Source organism: Apus apus, chromosome 2, assembly GCF_020740795.1.
Source record: "Apus apus isolate bApuApu2 chromosome 2, bApuApu2.pri.cur, whole genome shotgun sequence".
NCBI lineage: Eukaryota > Metazoa > Chordata > Aves > Apodiformes > Apodidae > Apus > Apus apus.
This window is the reverse complement of record NC_067283.1, coordinates 133128455-133149767: the sequence shown is the minus strand read 5'-3', so window position 1 is coordinate 133149767 and position 21313 is coordinate 133128455. Positions and strand designations below refer to the sequence as shown.

The following is a 21313-nucleotide window of genomic DNA, read 5'->3' as shown; positions in this document are numbered from 1 at the left end:
GCACGCGTCCCCCGCAGCTCGCCCAGACTCCGCCCCCGCTGCGCAAGGCGGCGGCAAGATGGCGGAGGAGCTGGAGCGGCTGCTGGACCAAGTGGAGCGGCAGCTCAGCCGCCTGCCGGGGCGAGGGGCGGCGGCCGGCCCCCGGCGCGGCGAAGACAGGGAGGCGGCGGCGAAGGAGGGCAGGTTAGCGCTGCCGCGTCCGTCCCCGCGGCCTCTCGGAGCCCTCTGGCCGAGCGGGTGGCCGCGGGGGCGCGAAGCCCGGCCCTCCCGTCCCGCTGCGGCTGGAGGGGCTCGGCGGGAGCCCGCAGGTTCGGGGGCCCAGGCGCTGCCCGGCGCTCAGCCAGGGTCCCCTGCAGCGCTTGGTTTTTAGTACTCAAGTCCTGTGCCACCCGGCTGCGCTTCTTCAGGTAGTCTGTGCCTCCTGGGAGTATCCCGACCTCGGATTAAACGTGGCTTTAAAACCTGCACTAGTTTGCCTCCGAGTCGGGAGCGCGGATTACTTAGCTTTCTGCCTGACCTCGTGATATATATAGAATATCTTTAAATCTTGCAGTTTAGAGCAGGAAGAACTTTAGCCATTACAGTATCAAGCACTCTATTCTGTCGGTAGTTCAGTCATCTGTGTATTCTGTTAATACCTTCTCTGGTTGCCTTCCGCACTAAGCGCTTCTCTTACGCTCCGCACTTGCGCGTGTTCCCCCCAGACATCACCATTTCCGAAGCGCGGGTCTGCAGGGCAGCAGGTGTGGTTGTGGCAGGGTCGCTGGCAGTGCTGCCAGGCGCTGTGCCCCCCGCCACCTCCCCCCGGTCTCCGTCCTGCACCTCAGCTCTCACGCTGCCTGGAAGGCCTGAGGACCGGGGGGCTCGGCCAGATGTCTCCACGTGTGGGTTGTTGAGCACTGACCCAACAGGCCTCTCGGAGTCCCAGGCGAGGAGCTTGATGAGCCACATGACTAATGCCAGACCAACAAGCCCTCTGTCTGTGGCCACGTTATTGGACTTCCCTGTAGTTTGCGTGATGGTTAGATGACCACCTAAATTCAGTCGATCTAGTTGCAATGTTTTTTTAAAAAATCAGAGTTTTCTTCTTTCTCTGGAGTAGATTTGTTCTTGGTGGGTTGATGCAGCAGTACTACTGGCCTCCCTTTTTTTGACAGACAGGAGACTTGAGTGACAAGACTCCTCACTGAGTGAAAGCAAAGAGCAGGTGATCTCTCTAAAATGCATACAGATTGGCAAGAATTCCTTCAGAACCCCTGCAGTTGTAAAGCATGAGAGAACTCCCCCTGACCTTTTCATGTTCCTGCTGCTGAAGGTTAATATGAACAATCAGGGCTGTCCAGTTTGGAGCTCAGTAAGTGCAGCATGAGTTATATTATCATAGTTTCAGGGTGAGAAGCGGTTGGAAATAAAAGAAACAAAAAATAAGACCTATGATGGGACAGTCAGCTGGGACTGAAAGGGATAATCCTGCAGTTTACATCTGTTCAGTCATGATTTAGGTGGCCTAGCTTAGATAATACAGAAAGATTAGAGGAAAAAGGCTGTAACTAATTTTAAGTCTTAATTTACGATTCTTAGAACTACTCTGGTCCTGCTACAGAATGAAAGCTGAGCTGTTTGTTTTTCAGGTCAGCCAAACTGTTGATGAGTACTGGCAGCAGTGAAGAAGATATAGATGATATTATTGATGAAATCTGTAATGACAGCAGCTTTGCCAAAACACCTCTGGTGAGTTGGAGGCGAGAAATTCAGAACAGATGAGCTTCAGTGATGGAAAGAAAAGCACCATAAGCTGAAATTGTTTTAAAGTGAAAAATGAACTAAAACAAGTTGTAGGATAAACTTGGAGAGTAAAGCAGAAAGGAAAATGCAACAATTCTATAGTGAGGAACAGAAGAAATATAACAAGTTTACCTTAGCCAGGCAGTAATGAGCAGTTAAAAGAAATGGTAGTTCAAGATAGAGCATAGTGTCAAATACCACAGAATCACAGAATGGTTGGGGTTGGGAGAGACCTTTGGAGGTCATCTGGTACAACCACCTGCTCAAGCAAGGCTATCTCGAGCTGGTTGCCCAGGACCTAAGCTCTAGACAGCTTTGGATATCTCCAAGGATGGAGACTCTGCAGCTTCTTTAAGTAATCTGTTCCAGTGTTTGACCATCTCATTACAAGTAAGAAAGTGCTTTCAAATGTTTAAGTGAAATTTCTTGTACTGCAGTTTGTGCCCATTGCCTCTCCTGTCAGTGAGCCTTCCTAAGAAGAGTCTGGCGATGTCTTTATTCTTCTCCATCACGTACTTTTGTATATTGATAACATTGTCTTGACCCTTGTTGTCTCCAGGCTAAAAAATCCAGCTCTCTTAGCCTCTACCTGTCTGTCAGATGATCCAAGTCCTTAGTCACCATTATGTTCATGTTGTTTTTGTGCTGGACACAGCACTCCAGGCATGTCTGTGAGGTCCTGTCTAGAGTACTGTGTCCAATTCTGGGCTCCCCAGTAGAAGAGGAGGATGGCACTACTGAAGAGCCTCCAGCAAGGAGCCATGGAGATGATTAAGAGATTGGACTATCTTTCATATGAGGAAAGGTCTGAGAGAGCTGGGGAGATGGCTTCAGAGGGATCTTACCAGTGCTTGAAAATATCTGATAGGTGGAGTAAAGACGGGGTCAGGCTTTCTGTAGAGCCTAGTGACAAGACAAGAGGTAATGGGCACAAACTGAAGCACGTTAAATTCTATCTGAACACAGGAAGACACTTTTCTGCTGTGAGGGTGGTCAAACACTGGGACAGGCTGCCCAGAAAGATCATGTTGTCTCCATCTATGGAGATTTTCAAAACCCAACTGGACACAATCCAGAGCAAGCTGCTGAAGGTGACCCTGCTTTGAGAAGGGGTGTTGGCCTACATCACCTCAAGAGGTCCCTTCCCACTGAAATGATCCTGTGATTCTGTCTCACCAGTGCTGAGTAGAAAGGAAGGATTGCCTCCCTCAACCTGTTGGCAGCGTTGGCCTTCAATGCTGCCACTGCTGGCTCATGGTCAACTTATCATTGACCAAATTTCCCACAGCTTTCTCTGCAAAGCTGCTTTCCAGCTGGTCAGCCCTCAGTGTGCCCTGGGGCATGAGCATTATTCCTCTCCAGGAGCAGAAGTTTGCATTTCCTCTTAGCTGAACTTCAAGAAATTCCTCTAAGCCCATTTCTGCAGTCTGTTGCGGTCCCTTTGAGTGGTGGCACTGTCATCTGAATGCCAACCACTGCTCTCTATTTTTTATCATCTGCAAATGACTTGTTTTTTGACAGCAGGAGGTGGAGTCGCAAATTCATATTGCCAAGACAGAGTGATAGAAGACATGGAAAACAGATACTCATTTAGGGATCATCAGTAGAAACTCTGTTATTTATACTTCATAACCTCCTGTGCAGATTCTCTTACTTTCATGAATGACATTACTTTGTCGTTGATTTCTTACAGAGGGGCTAAATCTGAGCCGACAAAAAACACTCATATAGCGCAATATGTATGTCTGAGTGAGAGAGAATCATGTCAGTAAATCTGTGTAATTTTGTCATTTTAGGTCCCTAGGAATTCACTTTAGGAATTAGAATTCTGGAATTAAAATAAACAGTTTTATGTGCAGAAAATAAGAAACATTTCAAAGACACTATATCTTTTTTAGTAATCCAAGTCCTTGATGTGTTTTCAGTAAACAAAAGTGCAAAAACATGGAGGGAGAAGGTTCCTAAATTGAAACTGTTTTTAAAAGCAAAATTATTAAAAAGAGGGCATGAAATACTAAGTCTTGAGTATAAAGTCAAAGTGATCATGTGATGTTGAATTCCTTCTGGCAGAGCTGGGAATTCAGTATAGGAAGAAGCCTTACTCCTCAATTATATGTTACATCAGCAGCTTCTGTCTGAAAGAATCTCACAGAAACCACATTCTTAGTCCTCTTCTTTTGTGACTGAGATTTTCTGGCTCCTGCTCATTAAGTAAAACAGAATATTGTTACCTTATTGTCATGCTGCCTTTTAATCTTAAATTGCTTTTTAAATAGAAATTGATGTCTAACTCTGCAAGCCTCCCACGTGAAAGCAATAGTGCTGCTGTACAGGCTGGTAGAAAAAGGTGAGTGAAACATGTTTTGGATAGTTGAACATAGCTTGATTCTAGCTTGTTGTCAGTCTGATAATATTGCTACTGCTTAATCTGTGTTGATGTTAGATAAGAAAGAAATTGAGTGTTTAGAGAAGCACTCTTTTTAAAGAAAAACAAAGATAAACAGATAGTTTTGAAGAATTACTAATGTCCTTTTGTGTGGTCAAAATTATTTATTATTACTTTAGTAATTATTTAAGTTATTGAATGACAGCTTCCTTTGCCTCATGTACGTATACATGTGTATTTACTGTGTGCTGCAATATATAGTTCTATGTATATTTGGTATAGAGAATGGTTGTTGTTGAGTTCATCTTTGAACACCTGGGTAATGGAAATTTAAAAACTATAGTTTGTAAGCATTTGGATGCTTTGCCTATATTAAATAAATAACATTTTGGGAATACCATGCTGTTAAACTAGGAGAAGCACTGCACTACTTTTTCCAATATGTCTTGCTATAATTTAATATTTTTTTAATGAAATCCATATAGGTGCTGTCCAGTGTACCTGGGTGGAAGCTCTTCACCATATGGCATAGGAACAAATACTTCAAAAAGGTAGGAAACATGAAAAAAATGTTCTGCTTATTTATCATGTATTCAGAGCTGTGTTTCTGTTAGTACCAAGTGCTATGTTTGCACTGGACAGGACAGCCTTATGTTCACCTAAACACAGGGCTGCCTGTGACCACAGTTGAACTCACCTGATCTTGTTGACCACTAGATCTTTTGTTCATTGAAGCATTGATAAGTGCAAATGAGACATGAGGCTCCAAAAATCAGTAACATGTAGCTAAGGAAATTGCTGCTGTAGAGGGTTATTACTTTTCCCTGCCTCTCCTCATCTTTCTGTGTGATGCTGAGTATGTGACTTAGATCAGCAAGGCTGGTTTAAATCATCCCAGAACCTGGACTACTAATAGTTAGAGTGTTTTGCAACTGCAGCTGAACTTGGTAGGAGAGGCATATTAAGGCTTTATCCCCAACATCCTAAATAACGTTATTGTGTTTCTGTGTGGTGTTTCTTCTAATAAGTAATTATGCACTTGATGCATATTTGGGTGCTGGTCAGGCACCATTCCAGTGAGGAGGACCAAAGAGAATATACCAAGAGAATATCTGTTTATTTTATGTGTTCAGTTAGGTTAGGAACCTATAGAAATAATACATGATTGTATAGTTAAAACACATACTGTAATGAATGTGCCAGAGATGTAAAAAAAAATTACAGGGTAACCTTGTGTCTAGTATTTCTGAGGGAGCTCTGTGCTTTAAAATGGTTATTATATGTGTAGCTTCTCTGATTGTAATAAGCTCTTGGAATTTTCTGTTCTCTGTTTTGACCAGAACATGTGATCAACTACGTTGTACTGCTTGCGATTTCCGTGTGTCACTTTTCAATGACTACATCTGGGATCAGTCCTGTGATTATCTTTTTTTCAGGTATGTATGAACTGGGTTTGGTATTAGCATTGTGTTACTGTGCTTTGGGGCTTAATAGGAAGAGGAAAGATGAAAAATCCTGAGCATTTCTGTGTTACCTAAAAAGGAGCGTGTGTGCAACCTGTTTGGTGATCAGGAGGGAAAGGCTTCAGGGAGGGGGATGCAACATCTCCCATAATCTCTATTCATGCCTTTCTGTTTCTTCTCCCGTGACTCTCCCTCTGCTTTTAAAAAGAATTTCCATTTCATGGATCAAAGGCAACTTTTTTGCTGAAATAGGTAGATAATCAGTGTGATGTGTTGGCTTCTGTTGTGCCTTTGCAGGATGCCTCCAAAATGAATGCAGACTGTTCAGCATGTACTTCTTTCAACCCAGCTTTTCTTTTTTACAGTACCAAGTATTCTGCTGTCATCATTTTTTGTGAAAACCAAATAGTTTGATTTCTTAACAGACTTCTCTTTGAAGCAAGGTTTGATTAGATGGAGAGATGGGATTTTGATTTCTTCTTATATTATGATGTCTTTGTCTTTAATGCTTTCTCTTTTTTTTAAGACTTAAAATTAAGGAGTTCCTATTTCTAGTTTCTTTAAAACTGTATCTAATGCCAAGACTTAGTGAAGGAGAGTGTAATAGGCATACTCCTAATACAGACATTGAATGTGGATTCCTCTAATTTTAGTAGAGTCTCTGTATAGAATCATAGAATCATTTTGGTTGGAAAAGACCTTTAAGATCATGAAGTCCAACCATTACCCTAGCACTGGCTGTGTCTATATGCCCATTAACTGATAGAGGTACTGGATGTATTCAGAGCATGTGCTTGGCCACCAGGGGATGTGACAGCTGGAGTAGAACAGTAATGCATAATTCATCTCCTTTTCCTTTCAGTTTTGAAATTCGTATTTCTTTTTTGATACAGATCTTATTTTCCCATTATTTAAAGCAGCATTAAAAACACAGTGCTGCACTAGTCCCCTGAGATGAGTTTGATTGTTGGAAAGGTTGAATCAAAATATGTTTTTTTATTTACTCAAAGTCAAAATTATTCTCCCTCTGAGATCTTGAAATAAATACTAAAAAAAAATACATGAAAGGCATCAGTATCAAATACTTGCAACATTGACTAAAATATGTAGTCTTTAGCAAAACATTTAGCTACTTATTTTTACTAACCTGAAATTTTAAAAACAAACTTGAAGATTAAACATATGTCTTCCATGAATAGGTGTCTGACCTCTTTTTCTAAAAATTATTCCCTTGAAGTTTGTTTTGGGTTTTCTGTATTTAGCTGGACTTGTTAATGTTCTTGAGCAATTCACTGGCCAGCAATTGATGGCCAGGAGGAGGTAAGGAGAGCAGGGATAGGTAAAATACTACATTTTCACTTGTTTTTTAGAAACAACTTGTTTTTGTAATAGCCATGCTGATTTTTCATTCGTTGTGGTTGATCCTGGCATAGGAATTGTTTGTGGTTTGATGTACATTCTTCTCTCTTAAGGCCATTTCATTTCAGTCAGTTCAATCACCATCTGAAGTAACAGTTACTGACAAAAAGTTTAACTCTGTAGTTGTACCCATTCTGTACAGGGATTTTTACAGTAACTTTGTTATGATAAATACATTTTTTGATAATTTTTTAATACAAGAATTAACTCTAGCTGGTTTTATTCCCAACTCTTTCTCTGGAAGCTGGCACAGGGTCTCTTAACCTTACAAAGAACACTGCTTACGAAAACATTCATCTCCAAATGATCCGAGAATACAGCAGCTATGCACTGAGACTGCTTTCAGGAAAGGCTTGTGTTCAAAACACAATTTAAACAGAGCCCTAAATTTATTAATGACAGTGGTATTCTTGAGCTTTTCTGAATTGAAATGGCCTCATGAATCTTTTTTCTTTAACAACAACAAAAAAAATTATCCTAAACTGAATTCACTTGATTGGCAGGAATAACATGCCTGATCTCTGTAAACTGAGAGCAAAGATGACAAAGAAGAAAGGAGCACGAGCATATGCTTGTCAGTGCAGCTGGAGATCCATTGATGAAGTAACTGACCTCCAAATGGACCAGCAGCTTCGGTGGGTTTGTGGAAAACATGCAGGATGAAGTCCTCTTGTGCGTGGTACCTACTTGTGTGGGAACAGGTCATAAACCAAATTTGTTTCCTATGAAATTTTCTGAGAACAGATGGAAACCTGAATACTTGTATCTTGAAAGATATTATAATACCCAGACTTCAACCTGAAAACTTTTTTTCAATTTAACTGTCTTGCAAGCAGTGTAAAGAGTTCAAGTATTAGAAGAAACAACCAGTTTGGAGGCTTTCTGGAAGCTAAGTGAAGTTAAAGCTCATGCTCAGTAGTGTTAAAGAAAGCAAGAGGGCATGGACAGATTTAGGCAGGGAGCAAAGCACCTTGAGACTATTTCTCATATCTGTCAGGGAGCCTTTATTTCCCATGTCTGCAAAATCTTTGACTCAAAATGGTGGGTTGGGATGCAGCCATGACATACAAGCATATGAATTTCTGCATGGAATTTCTCCATGGAAATGAATACTGCTGTTCTGCTTTGCTCACAGCTGTTAATGAACAAGGGGTTGTAGATCTCTTAAAAAATTACTGCCAGATCAGCTTTCACCTTTAAGGTTTCAGCACACCCCAAAACTTTACTTTCTTTTGCCCAGCAGTAGCCAAAAAGTGCAGGTGCTGAAAATTTCCTTCCAGTTCCTCCTGCTTTATTCAAAGGACTTTCTGCTGACCAAAGACTTTTTACCACAGTGAATTTCTTGGATCTCTCTTCAGCCATCACTGCAAGAGGTGAACAAGTTATTGTGCAAGTCTTAAATAGTGTGCAATTTAAAAGAGATTCTGAAGAATCTATTTTAGGGCAAAAAGGCTCAGGCGTTTAAGAGTGAGAAGATATATATCCCTGCTGATGTTCAAATGTGGATATTTTTCAGTTTCACTTAGCTTTCACTTCAGCTTCCCTTCAAAATACTACATATCCAGGGAAGTGTAACTGTCCTGTTTCAACACGCTCCCTTCCCCCAGTAACATCATAAAACTACTTCCAGTATTGTGTTACTTGGTGAATGGTCTTGATTACAGTTAATGTCACTATAGTTTATGAGGTCTTTCTTTTCATTATATATAAATAATACAGGAGATGGATTTGGGTTTGGGGCAGGCAAAGAGGAAGGGATTACCAGTCTTGGCAATCACTGTATTGAAAAGTGTCTCAAAATGGGAAGTCTGACAGTGTTTTTTGCAGTGCAGTAGGTGATGCTGTACAAAGAAGTTAAAAATTACTTAGTGTAATTCTATACAGAGTCGTTCCTTTTTTTGGTGCAGTTTTGCTTATGGCCCTACTCTGTGACATGTCAATCTGTTATTTTTCTGAGCTTTTCAGAAACGATTGCATAGTCTTTCTTACAGAGGTCATCTTCTGAATTTATTGCTTTGTCTGTGCCCCTCTGAAAGACCAGATCTGGGTAGTGACCAGAGGCATAATGTGCTCTGCATTCTGCTCACCTTCCCCGCCATGGCTGTTTTGTTAGAACATGCTGAGACCAGCAGTGTGCCTGGCAGGGCTTCAGTGCTGCAGGGTGCATGTTCCAGTGCCACATGCAGCCTTGCTAGTAGGTTCAGGGGCAGGGTGGCTTTGGACAAGTACTATGCATAGACATATTTAGGGTTATGTACTGTTTTCAATGCAATTGGTGTTTGAGGCTGAAGTTTTAACTGCTGGAGTGTAAAACTGCAGGCTCAGGAGACAGAGCGACCCAGAGACCAGTTGATTAATGCTCACTCAGCTACTGGATGAGGTCTGCTTGCCTTTTTGTCCCTTGTAAAGAGAGAGCCTTTGGGTGAACTGTAAGCGGTAAGTGTTCCTGGGTTTTCTTCAGGTGGGCCTGAGCCATTTCCATTCCCAGAGAACATAAGTGATAATGGTAAGAGGAGAACCTGGCAGCAGTATGTAATTTATTAACAAGCTCTAGGGAAGAATAAACCTACTTTCCTTTATTCTTCTCGAAGAAGGATGTGTTTCAAAAAGTGCTGAGTTGCCTTGGCTTGCTTGTTCCAAGGCTGTTCAAAACCGATGGCCAAGTGGCCCCACAGAATGCTCTTTTGGACTGGATTTGTACTAGAACTTCTGCCACGAAGTAAGGAACAAGTTAGGCTTGCAACTTGTGAGCAGGAAACGGAAAATGCTAACACTCATGTCAGTTTATGAGACCAAATCTTATGTGGCTTGGAAAAGGAGCATATCTCCTGTACCCTATTTTAAACAAACCAATAGAAATAGTCACTCCCTCCAGAACAGTTTGCACTAGCAAGTGTGGGGAGCATATCGTGCTGAAACAGAAGTTCAAGATACCCATTGGAGTGGTTCTTGTGACAAGCAGACAGCCTGCAGCACTTGGAAACTGGAGTCTAAGGAGGAACTGAGATAGAACAACTTAGAGGGTAGGAGAAGTAAAAAGGATTAACACTGGATCTGTTGACAGCACTGGTCAGCATTTCTCCCAGGTCACCTCATCCCTCAGTCTTGCTAGCCTAGAGAGTTGCAGAAAGTTCCCTTTCTGGGTAGGGTTTGTTGTCAGGCGACTGTGTCACTAGCACTGTTCAGGCTGCACTCCAAGCACTGAGAATGTCAGAAGGTGATCTTAATTGCTAAGTGTAAGTGGAAACCTCTGCATTCCCGTGAATTCATTGTGTTTATTCAAGTGTAGTCGCTTGTTTCTGGCCTTGGTCAGAATGGTGGGATATGATAGCTCTTTGTCTAAGTGAAGTTCTAAACAGGTGCAGAAATAATGCTTATTTTATTGGGTTTTATTACATAATTTATCATATTTCTAGATCTGGAAAAGTTACTATGTCATTAAATATAATTATTTTGTTGGAAAGAGGAGTGATATTAAATATTTTATTTCCCTTCCTCTGCTTTCTTCAGTTACATGTTACAAACAACTCCAGAGTCCTCAAATGAAAATAATGTAAAAAAAGGTGAAACTAGGTCTTGCATATTGATTTGGTGAAGGTGTTGTTAGATTGCACAAGGTTTTCCTGATGTAGTCCAGACCCTAAGTGATATTTCTGTGTCAGTTATCTGAGATAGCAAGGACTATGTAAAGAATTTTGCTTAAGAATGCCATTCAGCTGTTGTCAAATGGAAGTACTGGAGAACAGTTTTACTAAGGATAAAAGTGACCATTGTTTCCCTCCAGTTTTTTGCTTTGGAAGAAATAAAACCATCTCTGTGAAAATGGGCAAGGTGAAAACTCGAGACTGTCAATTTACTTGAGTGATATGCTTGGAAACTTTCTAGCCTGCAGCATTAGTCTGTAGGAGATCCCTCAGCAAAACAAAAGCAGTGACAGATGACAAAATGAAAATCCACTCAAAGGTATTCACCTGGAAATGCAGCTGGTGGTTTAATGTCTTACCAACTTTTCTAAGTCAGTGTTCCTGCAGTACTTCTGGTTAAGAATCCAATCCAAATGTACATAGAACATTTTCAGAGCTTCTCTTTACTGAATTTTAATGTGTTTTTCTAACTATGGAGGCTGTCCAACCCAGGTGCTGAATATAGCTCAGAAGAGTAATTATTAAGGATCTTGCCCACTGCATATTGCAAGTACTGCACTGTATAAAAATTGAAAAAATATTTTATATTTCTACACACCCATGTCATTTTGTACTGAAGGTATTCTGCAAATGCCAGGCACTGGGAGCTGCCACTTGTTGAAAGATGGCTCAATTCTCATGTTTCCTGACGTGTGAGTCTTTGGGTCATGTAACCAGCACATGTTGCAGTCACACAACAGGAGATGAACTGTGTTGGGAGCTGCTTAGGCATGTTTTTCTTACTGCTGGGGTCTTTTTACACAAGACCTGACTTGTTTTGTCTGTTGTGGACACCAAGTAACCACAGACAGGCCAAGATGGAAGAAGATGGAGTAAAGCAGTGTCAGGTGCTGCTCCTTTTTGAAGGCCACATATGCTGCCTGGGACTTAAAGAATCATTAAGGTTGGAAGGGACATTAAAGATCCTCAAGTTCCAACCCCCCTGCCATGATCAGGGAGCCCTACCACTAGATCAGGTTGCACAAAACCTCATCCAACTGGCCTTAAAAACCTCCAGGGATGGGGCATCAACAACCTCCCTGGACAACCCATTCCAGTTCCTCACCACCCTTATAGAGAAGAATTTCTTCCTAATATCTAACCTAAATCTCCCCTCTCTCAGTTTAAAACCATTACCTCTTGTCCTATCACTGCCCTCTCTGATGAAAAGCCCCTCCCCAGCTTTCCTGTAGCGCCTTCAAGTACTGGAAGATGCTGTAAGGTCTCCACGGAGCCTTCTCTTCTCCAGGCTGAACAGCCCCAACTCTCTCAGCCTGTCTTCATAGCAGAGATGCTCCAGCCCTTTGATCATCTTGGTGGCCCTTCTCTGGACTCTCTCCAACAGGTCTATATCTTTCCTGTGCTGAGGGCACCAGAACTGTACACAGTACTCCAGGTGGGGTCTGACCAGAGCAGAGCAGAGGGGCAGAATCCCCTCCCTGGCCCTGCTGGCCACACTTCTTTCGATGCAGCCCAGGATGCAGTTGCTCTCTGGGCTCCAGCACACACTGGTGGCTCATGTCGAGCTTCTCATCACCTACCATCCCCAAGTCCTTCTCCTCAGAACTGCTCTCCAGCCATTCTCCCCCCAGCCTGTATTTGTGTATTTGCAGATGTGCCTTGAAGAAAATATTTTTTTAAACATCAACACTCCAATAAAATGAAAAATTGGAATAAATCTGAGCTGTGTGTTGTGTAAATTCTATGGTGTTGCTCCTATCCCAGAGAAGCCTTATGAAAATGATACAGAGCCATGTTTCTCCATCGGAAGGGTTATAAAATGCCCTTAATACAAAAATGTTGTGCAGTTTGTAAGAAACAGTGAGTACTGTTATGTGTTCCTCACATCAGTGGGGAAGTAAGTAGCAAATACCTGAAAAGTACATGAGCTATAACATTCTTTACCAGATAACGTGAGGAGAGCTCATAAAGGTAGATGCATTTACTACATTTCTCAGATCTTTATCTGGGATAAAAGGTGGGACCAGTTGCTGTGGGAGGTGGCATATAGCTAAATTTCCAGCAGAAGGGTCTGCAGGTACCTTTGTGTATCAGTCAAGGCAGGTTTTCACCAGCATCATACTGGTCATTTAGAAGTGGGAGATAATTCAAGGAATCGCAGCATTTGTTGTCCCTGGATTCTTGCTGTAGAAAGTGGTGCTTAGTATCAGGAAGAAGTTGCACTACAACAGATATTGTTTCCCCATCGTCCGTATGTCCTGTGTGACATACATTAGAGTCACAGACATAAATACATCACATAAACCATTCTGAATTTGAACTGCAGGTGTTGGTACTGTTTAGTAATTCCCAGATTTAGTGGGCACGGTGGAGCTGGTAAGAACACAGAGAAAACATCCACTGACTTATCCTACTTACGACTCAAGGTGTCACAGGGCACCCACAGAAGGTAGTGTCCATACATGTTCAATTCACATTGTTTCCTTTTATTCTCTTGTGCTTTGAAAGCCATTTGGAGTAAGATGTGATTATATAGTCTAGTCTGCAGAGGGCAGAGCAGCACCGCCGAGTGTTACAGTTCAGGCTTCTGCTTCACTAGTACGAGCTCGTGCTTCTTTATTTCTTCTGGAATAGTGAAATTTACATTCAACGGACCGAGGCTTCTGGGTTCCTATTTCTTTTATAATGGTGTAATTATAAGTGGGGTGGCCAGATCTGTGGCAACTCCGCTTGATTTTTGTGTGACTTTATCCAAACAGTCCTCAAGTGGTCCTTGACCAATACTGAAGCAGACTTTTTTAGCTGTCAGCCAAAGAAGCATTAGAATGTGTGTGTGTATATATGTATATACTCGCACATATGTTTATGTTTGTTTATCCTCTGACAACATCAGTGGAAGAGCTAAATTGCCTTTAGGATTTACATTTTACTCTGCCCAAGTTAATTTTCCCTGAAAATGTTGCTAACAAATTTGGCAAGTTGAGGATGTGTACTTTAGGATGCCATAATGTCCAATACTAAGTTTATATACACATCTCCCAAGATGTAAAAAGATGGCAGATCTTTTAAAAAATGGTAAAATGCCAAGATTTAGAAATACCAACAAATTATTTCTGTGTCAGAAAGCAGAAGGTTGGAGATGCTGCAGAGCCTGGCAGGCACAATCATCCTGCATCCTGGCTAAGGTTTTGGGGAACAGTTTTAAAAAGCTGTGTCAGCTGCACATCTGAAACCCCCTCCCTCCTGTGAGCACGTGTGCTCACACACAAAGTGGTCCTTTCTCTTGGGACTCTCTTCTGTTTCTTGAGGAATCCATTAAGTATGAATGTACAAAGCAGGTTTATAGGGGATAGAAGTAAATGTGATCTCCCATAACTGATGTTGTGTCTATTTCTGCAGTAGTGATTAGGTGCTTTTAACTAGAAGAACAAGTATATTTAAACCATGAAACTAGAGTTTGCTTATTTTACTAGTAAAATAGGGAATATCATTTGTATTTAGCCCATCGACACCATTGTTCTGGTTTGGTGGGTTTTTTGGTAGCGGGGAAGGAAGCTGAGAAGCTCCCCCTGCTCCAAAACCCAGGGAGGAGCCATTAGAGGGACAATAGATGCACCTCAGCGATTAACATAGGAAAGAGCTGAGATAACACCTGAGCAGAGAAGGAGGGGGGAGAAGAGCTGTGCTGGGGAAGCAGAGCGGTGCTGGTGGTTGGTGAGGAAGAAGGGGAAGAAGGGGCCCAGCAGAAGTTTCCCTGCGACCCATGGAGAGATGGCAGCTGTCCCCCTGCACTCATGGAGCAACGTGGTGGAACATTCCCTGAAGGCGCCAGGAGGGCTGAACTGGGCCAGTGGACTTGGATTTTGTGGCCAGTGGATTTACTGCCAGTGGACTCTGATTACGCAGCTTTGGAAGACCCTGGTGCCAGGGGAGTTTGTTCCCAAAGCACCCGTGACTCTGTGGGAAGCCCAGGCTGGAGCAGCTCCGGACCTGGTGGGAAGGACTCATGAAGGAGAGGTTCATGGAGGACTCTCCCCATGGGCGGGACCCCGTGGGGCAGCAGGGAAAGACTGTAAGGAATCCTTCTTCCTGAGGAGGAAGGAGCAGCAGGAACCACCAGCCTGTGAACTGACTCTAAACCCCATCCCCTGTCCCCCTGTGCCGCTGGGGGGAAGGAGGGAGAGAAACCGGGAACAAAGTTATTTGGGCCCGGGAAGAAGGGAGGGGTGGGGTAACATATGCAAGCCCTGCTCTGTGTGTTGTCTGTGTCCTCTGTGTGTGTGATTAGTGAAATTAAATTATTGTTTTTTCCCCAAGTTAAGTCTGTTTTACCCAGGACCTTAATCGGTGAAGATCCCACCTTGTCCTTTCTCGACCCAGGAGCCTTGTCCGCCTCATCCCAGAGTGGGGGGGATGGGGGGAAGTTGAGGGAGTGGCTGTGGGGCTATCCCTTTGTCCTGTTGTCCCAAACCACGACATTATTGGCATGCCGGGCAGGAGAGACAAGGAACCATGACAACCATAGGTGAATGATCTCTGTAACACTTCATTTTTTATTTACTTCCTTCCCTGTTAATAGGATAAATAGTTGAACAGAAACTTTTAACAGGGAAACCGAACAAGCAAGGCTGAGCAGGGCACTGGGAGAGGCTGCACACAGAAGTTTTTGCGAAAATATTTCTTCAGGCAAGGAATGAGACTTTGTTTTTGTTTGCTTCTAAACTAAACACGACACACCTAAGTGAAAGAAACAAAATAGCTTGCTGTAGGGCAAAGTTCAAATGCAAAAGCAAGGACAAAACTTCATATGGGAGGTGCCCTTTCTAGGAGTCTTTAGGATTGCAATGCAGGGGCTGGCCCAGACAGTGGGTTAATCCACCCCTCACCCCATCTACTGCCCTTCCATCAGTGCCATCATAGAACCATAGAATGGTTTGGGGTGGAAGGAACCTTAAAGATCATCTAATTCTGGCCCCCCCTGCATGGGCAGGGACACCTCCCACTAGACTGGGTTGCTCAAGACCCCATCCAACCTGGCCTTGAACACCTCTAGGGAGGGAGCCTCCACAATCTCCCTGGGCAACCTGAAAGATTTGTTTCCTAATGTCTGAGCTAAATCCCCCCTCTTCTCGTTTTGAGCCATTACCTCTTGTACTATCCCTACATACCTTTGTAAAAAGCTCCTCCCCAGCTTTCCTGTAGCCCCTTCAGGTACTGGAAGGCTGCTTATAAGGTTTCCCTGGAGCCTTCTCTTCTCCAGGCTGAACAGCCCCAAGTCCCTCAGCCTGTCTTCATAGCAGAGGTGCTCCAGCCTTTGGGTCATCTTCGTGACCCTCCTCTGGACTTTCTCCAGGAGCTCCATGGCCTTATGTTGAGGGCTCCAAAAGTCCAGCCGAGCAGAGGGGCAGAATCACCTCCCTTGACCTGCTGGCCATGCTTCTTTTGATGCAGCTCAGGACATGGTTGGCTTTCTGGGCTGCAAGCACAGATTTCTGGCTCATCCTGGGCTTCTTGTCCACCATCACTCACAAGTCCTTCTCTCAACTGTTATCCATCCATTCTCCACCCAGCCTGTATTTGTGCTTGGGACTGTCCCAACCCAGGTGCAGGACCTTGCAGGATCTCACCACACAGTTTGGTGTCTCAGCAGCAAACTTGTTGAGGATGCACCCAATGCCACTGTCCATGTCGCTGACAAAGGTGTTAAACCCCACCAGTCCCAGTACCACTCGTCACAGGTCTCCATCTGAACACTGAGCTGCTGGTCACCACTCTTTGAGTGTGACCATCCAGCCAGTTCCTTACCCAGTGAGTGGTCCATCCATTGAATCCATATCATTCCAGTTTTGATACCAGAATGTTGTGCAGGACAGTGTCAAAAGCTTTGCACATGTCCAGAGGTGACATCAGTTGCTCTTCCTTTGTCCACTGATGCTGTGACTCCATTGTAGAAGGCCACCAAATTAGTCAGGCAGGATTTGCCCTTGGTGAAGCTGTGTTGGCTGTCAAGTCACCCCTTTGTTTCCACATGCCTGAGCAGAGCCTTCAGGAGGATCTGCTCCATGGTCTTTCCAGGCACAGAGGTGAGAATGACTGCTCTGTAGTTTCCTGAGTCTTCCTCTTTTCCCTTTTTGAAAACGAGAGTTATGTTTTCCCTTTTCCAGTCAGTGGGAATTCTTTCAGACTGCAAAGATTTCCAAATATGATGGAGCTGCAGAAGGAAGCAAAGTGCAGGAGGGACTTCATCCTCAGACGGGACATGACTGCTTCCACATCATCACACTGTGGAACACATCAGCTGAGTGTGGTTTTGGGGGTCTTCCTCTAAAATGTGTGAGAAGAGTTTCCTGCAGTATTTTGAAAGCTGTTTCCTGGTGACAGGTTTTAAATATAAGATATTATAGTCAGATATTGTACTTAAGACACAAGAGCTAAAATACTCAGGGCTGCTAAAAATCCTCTTAGCAAGTGTTTTTTAACTGTTATTCAAAACTAAGCAAATGATCTTGAAGTTTTTCATGAGACTTTAATGAAACTGAAATCCTTACAGCCTCAGAGCTTATACTAAAGTACTGGGAGGCTGAGAGGAGGATGACATTTTCATACTGGTCAACAGTATTCTGGCTCCAAGTACCCTAACTACTTTGATTTTGAAATGTGGTTGTTTACAGAGGGGAAAAAATGTTAACTAGCTCTTGCACAGTGGTAGGGTATTTATTAAGTAGCCATAGAATTTTTCAATCTTTATTTACAGGCAAGCAATGTGGCCTTGCTCTAAGACAATGGCAATATATGTGACAGTAATTAAATACAGTGAGCCTATGTCTTGCAGCTACTGCAAAGAAGGTTTGGAATAGTCAGCAATTTGCCCATGCTCGGAAGCCCGTGTCCTGACCTCCCCAATGTAAACAGCATGCACAGGAAGGGGAGAAGCAGCCACCAGAGACAGGAAGGTTGAACTTAGCATCAAACTCCTTATCTAGGCAGAGCGGGCTGCTCAGGATGCTGGTAAGAAGTGTACAAATTGCTACAGCAGATTGTGATGGCTGCCTGGCTCTTCCTGGGCAGAGCATTCACATTGATGTAATCATGGTATAATCTTGTGCATGCAGATGGGTTTGGGAAGAGATTATATCCTGGGGCTGGCTATCCAAAGTAGTGCTAACCATGGCATATTATGGTTTCATTCAGTCTTGGTTGTTGTCGCTTGCAGGAAGAGGTTGATGTGCATGCTGAAGTATGAGGACGTGTGTCTCCTAAAAATAAAACCTCTATCATAGTAAGAGTTATTATTAGTCTTATTAGCCCTAAATAAACATAAGCCTTTCCTGAATCCTAGTATGCACTGCAAGATCTGGTTTAATTTTTAGACTATAGGTTTTGTATCAGAGCTGGCACAGTTCTTGTTCCAACACTTCGGAAATAAAAGCTGATGCAGCATTGTTTTACATGCTTTGAATCAGTGAGGCATCATGCTTACAAGTGCAAGATAAGCGGCTTCAAAACAGTCTTTGCAGGGTAATTGGTTGCTCATTAATATATGATGCCCATTTTTCTTTTGATTTCTGTGTATATCTTGGGAAATCCATCTGCTCTGAGTCTACAGCACAGCAAGGCACCATTCAATGAATACATACTTCTAAGTGGCTGCATTTAAGAGTTAACACAAAATTGTAGAGTCCTTTGCATGGATTTTCCTATGAATGATGACTCTTCTCCCATTTTCCCTCAAAATCACAAAATTGCAAAATCATTTCAGCTTTTTCTCAAAACTTTATTCAAGCTAAGATTGAGACCTGGAAACACTTTAAATCAGGCTTTTAGTTGTATCTTCCCACATATGTCTGAAACACCTCTTTTCATTTTTTTTTCCATGCTAGATGTATACTTAGTTCCATTCCAACAAGGAAGGCTGGAAACAATTACACTATGAAAAAGGAGAGTGGAATAGAAGGGTCTGTCCGTGTCCTGAACAGCAATAAAGTATTATCTGTCCTGAACAATTGCAAAGAGAACATTCCAGATTTGAATTGCTGAAACTAGCAATTAGTTTCAAGTTAAGTTAAGCTAAGAAGGTGCTGGGGTCCATCTGCTGTGCAAACTGGATGTGGGTACTGCCCATCACCAGTCCTCCAGGCACAGGAGGAGACGGTGACGCAGCCTCAGCACCCGGAGGATCCTGCCAGGTGCTTCAGGCCAGGGTTGCTGGTGTCAGCTAAAATCCTTAATCACTCTGTTTTTGCAAAAGATTTTTTTCCCCTGTGGTATACTGGAAATCCCTCCTAAAACCTGGAGACCATTACTTCTTTATAAAGAATATGTTTGTAAAGTGGATAATTTCCAGATGTCAAATGGTTTCTCAGACCTTGCAATAATAATTCATAACTTGGGGTTCTCAGCCAGCGCTGGGCATGTGGTTACCTTGGGTATTTTCAGGATCCATCATAAAGCAAATGACACCCTTAAACAGGGGAAAAACAAACAGCCTAATAGGCACCTCACAGCAGAGAGCACCTCATCAGGTTTGTCCCAACACATTCTCATGTCATTGTTCGATAGGGTAACAGGCCATAAAAGAATGAAGCAGCTACTTTCCTTTTCTGTCAGATGTTGCAAGTTACTTGTATTTCCTGTTTTGCTATTTCAAGGACTAAGGGCTGAAAATGGGACTTCATTAACTTGTCTGAAATGAAATATTTTCCTGTCTTTCTACAGCCATGTTCAAATGAATGACATAAACACAGGCCTGGAGGGCATCTCTGAGGAGCAGGTAGTGCCTTCTGCCCTGAGACAGGACTAACTGTGCTGGAAGCTCAGGCTGAACACTGGCACCACAGAAATGTCCCTCCAGTCTGCAAGGAAACTGGATATAATATGCATCAAAGAAAGAGACCAGGAGTTTCTGTTCAGGTTGACCAGTGTGTCCCAGGATGGGCAGGAGGAGCACCCCTCTCTCCTGTTGCTGGATGGGTTGGGCTGTATTTTAGCCAAGAACAGAAGTACATGGGAGAACGTGGGAGAATTTCAATAATCTAAAACCAGTAGTATTTAGGTACTGAACCCATCTCTGTGTCTTTGGCAGTCTCCTCTTAACTGAGCACATTCACACTTCAACCATTTAAAAATAAAATGTTGCTTCCCACACTTTTCTTCTTTCCTATCAGCTGCTGTTTTCTTTACAGACTTGAAACTATGCTTATTCATCCTTCAGAATAAATCTTATCACAGCCTGGACAGCCTGGGAAAAGCTCAGGGCATGCTTGCAATGCAAACTTTGAGGAAGTAAATTTAGTTTCTCAATGAGTCTAACCAATTCAACTGTTGCTTTTGACAACAGTCCTTCTATACTTTTGATGGAGAAAGAGCTGGCTGCTCAGGGACCTGCAGTCTAGGGCTGCAGCCCTAAGGTAGCTTTGTGCCCCACGAGGTCACAGGCCACATCTGAGAGGCCCAAGAAGGGTAACTAAGAAAAACAAGTCTGTTGTCAGCAGCCTTCAATTTGCTGTGCTGGAGTGTGTATTGCTGGGGGAAAAAAAAAATGTAAGGGTTTGCAGATTGGAAGAAGGTCTGAGAGCAAGGACACAAGTCAGGCAGTAGCAGCTGTTGTGTTTTTCAAAGTACAAAGGCAAAGTCATCCTGAAATGCAAAGATGTTTGCAGGAAAATCTTTTCACTCTAATATATCCTGACGCAGCACTAGGCTGTAAACTATAGACCATGCACCTGTGTACAAATGTCCTCACGTGAGTTCCTGTCACCTGGGTAGGTGTGGGTGAGCACTGAGAAACCTGCTTACTGGAAAAGCACACCTGAGGAGTTCCCCTCACTTAGCTAATTATACTCTAGGAAGCTTTGACGTACAGCACCAACCCATCCTCCCAACTACTGAGTTCCTTCTTATTCTTCATGCACCTTAAATGCAAAGAAAGGGGCTCCTAGCAGGAGCTGCTTGGTGGGTGCTGCCAAAAGAGTAGCAATGGGTTTGAAAGGGAAAGGAGATGGAGGATGCTGTTGGGGAGATGAAAGCCAGCAAAGATCCTTCCACATGTCTCCTCTCCTGAATCCCACACAGGTAGCAGGGATGTGGGGATCTGTGCTGTAAGAAGAATGAGCCTGTCAAGTCATGAGTGCACCGAGCCTGGGGAAGGCAGGCATTGGCAGACAGGAGAGAGAAGAGGAGAGGAAGCAGACTGCATTTTTTAAATAGTTTGGGGAGTTCAGAGATACTGGAAAAAATAGCTCCATACAGTACTACCCATTTAAATAAATAAATAAATAAATAGATAAATAAATAAATTCTCACATCTCTCAGTGAAGAAGGAAAGAAAATGAAGAATGTAAGAATTAGGATAAGCTATAGCCACAGCTTTAGATCACTGTATATCAAATGTAGTCCTGATGCAGAGATTTTTACATGTTATAGCCTTGAGAAATTATCTTCATTTGATTAATAACATAAATCAACATGATGAAAACAGCATCAGGAATTTAATAGTTCTGAGAGGAGTTGATGCTAAAATAAGGGACGTGGGCGCTGAAATGCCTCCCAGCAGGACGGCCTTGTGTAATGGGGATAAGTATGGTATTTCTTGGGAGCATTAACCTGAATTAAAGGAT

At 43.0% G+C, this 21313-nt stretch overlaps 1 protein-coding gene across 2 annotated transcripts; it reads left to right on the top strand.

Moving 5' to 3' along the window:
- Positions 1-58: 58 nt before the first annotated feature.
- On the top strand, positions 59-19607 carry CFAP418 (cilia and flagella associated protein 418). 2 transcript variants are annotated; one of them, XM_051611725.1, is made up of 7 exons: positions 59-183; positions 1632-1731; positions 4062-4132; positions 4657-4722; positions 5512-5607; positions 7557-7688; positions 19413-19607. In XM_051611725.1, the coding sequence occupies exons 1-7, from the start codon at positions 59-61 to the stop codon at positions 19495-19497; spliced, it is 675 nt and encodes a 224-aa protein (XP_051467685.1). In that variant the 3' UTR covers positions 19498-19607. The 2 variants fall into 2 exon arrangements, with proteins under 2 accessions (XP_051467685.1, XP_051467686.1); XM_051611726.1 differs by lacking the exon at positions 19413-19607 and having other exon boundaries at positions 7557-14959.
- Positions 19608-21313: the final 1706 nt, after the last annotated feature.

Excerpts from the sequence above, each read along its gene's own strand:
- CFAP418 (XM_051611725.1), top strand. The coding sequence starts at position 59 with ATGGCGGAGGAGCTGGAGCGGCTGCTGGACCAAGTGGAGCGGCAGCTC. Across the intron at positions 4,133-4,656 it reads GTACAGGCTGGTAGAAAAAG|GTGCTGTCCAGTGTACCTGG; the intron begins GTGAGTGAAACA and ends AAATCCATATAG. Across the intron at positions 7,689-19,412 it reads CAAATGGACCAGCAGCTTCG|CCATGTTCAAATGAATGACA; the intron begins GTGGGTTTGTGG and ends GTCTTTCTACAG.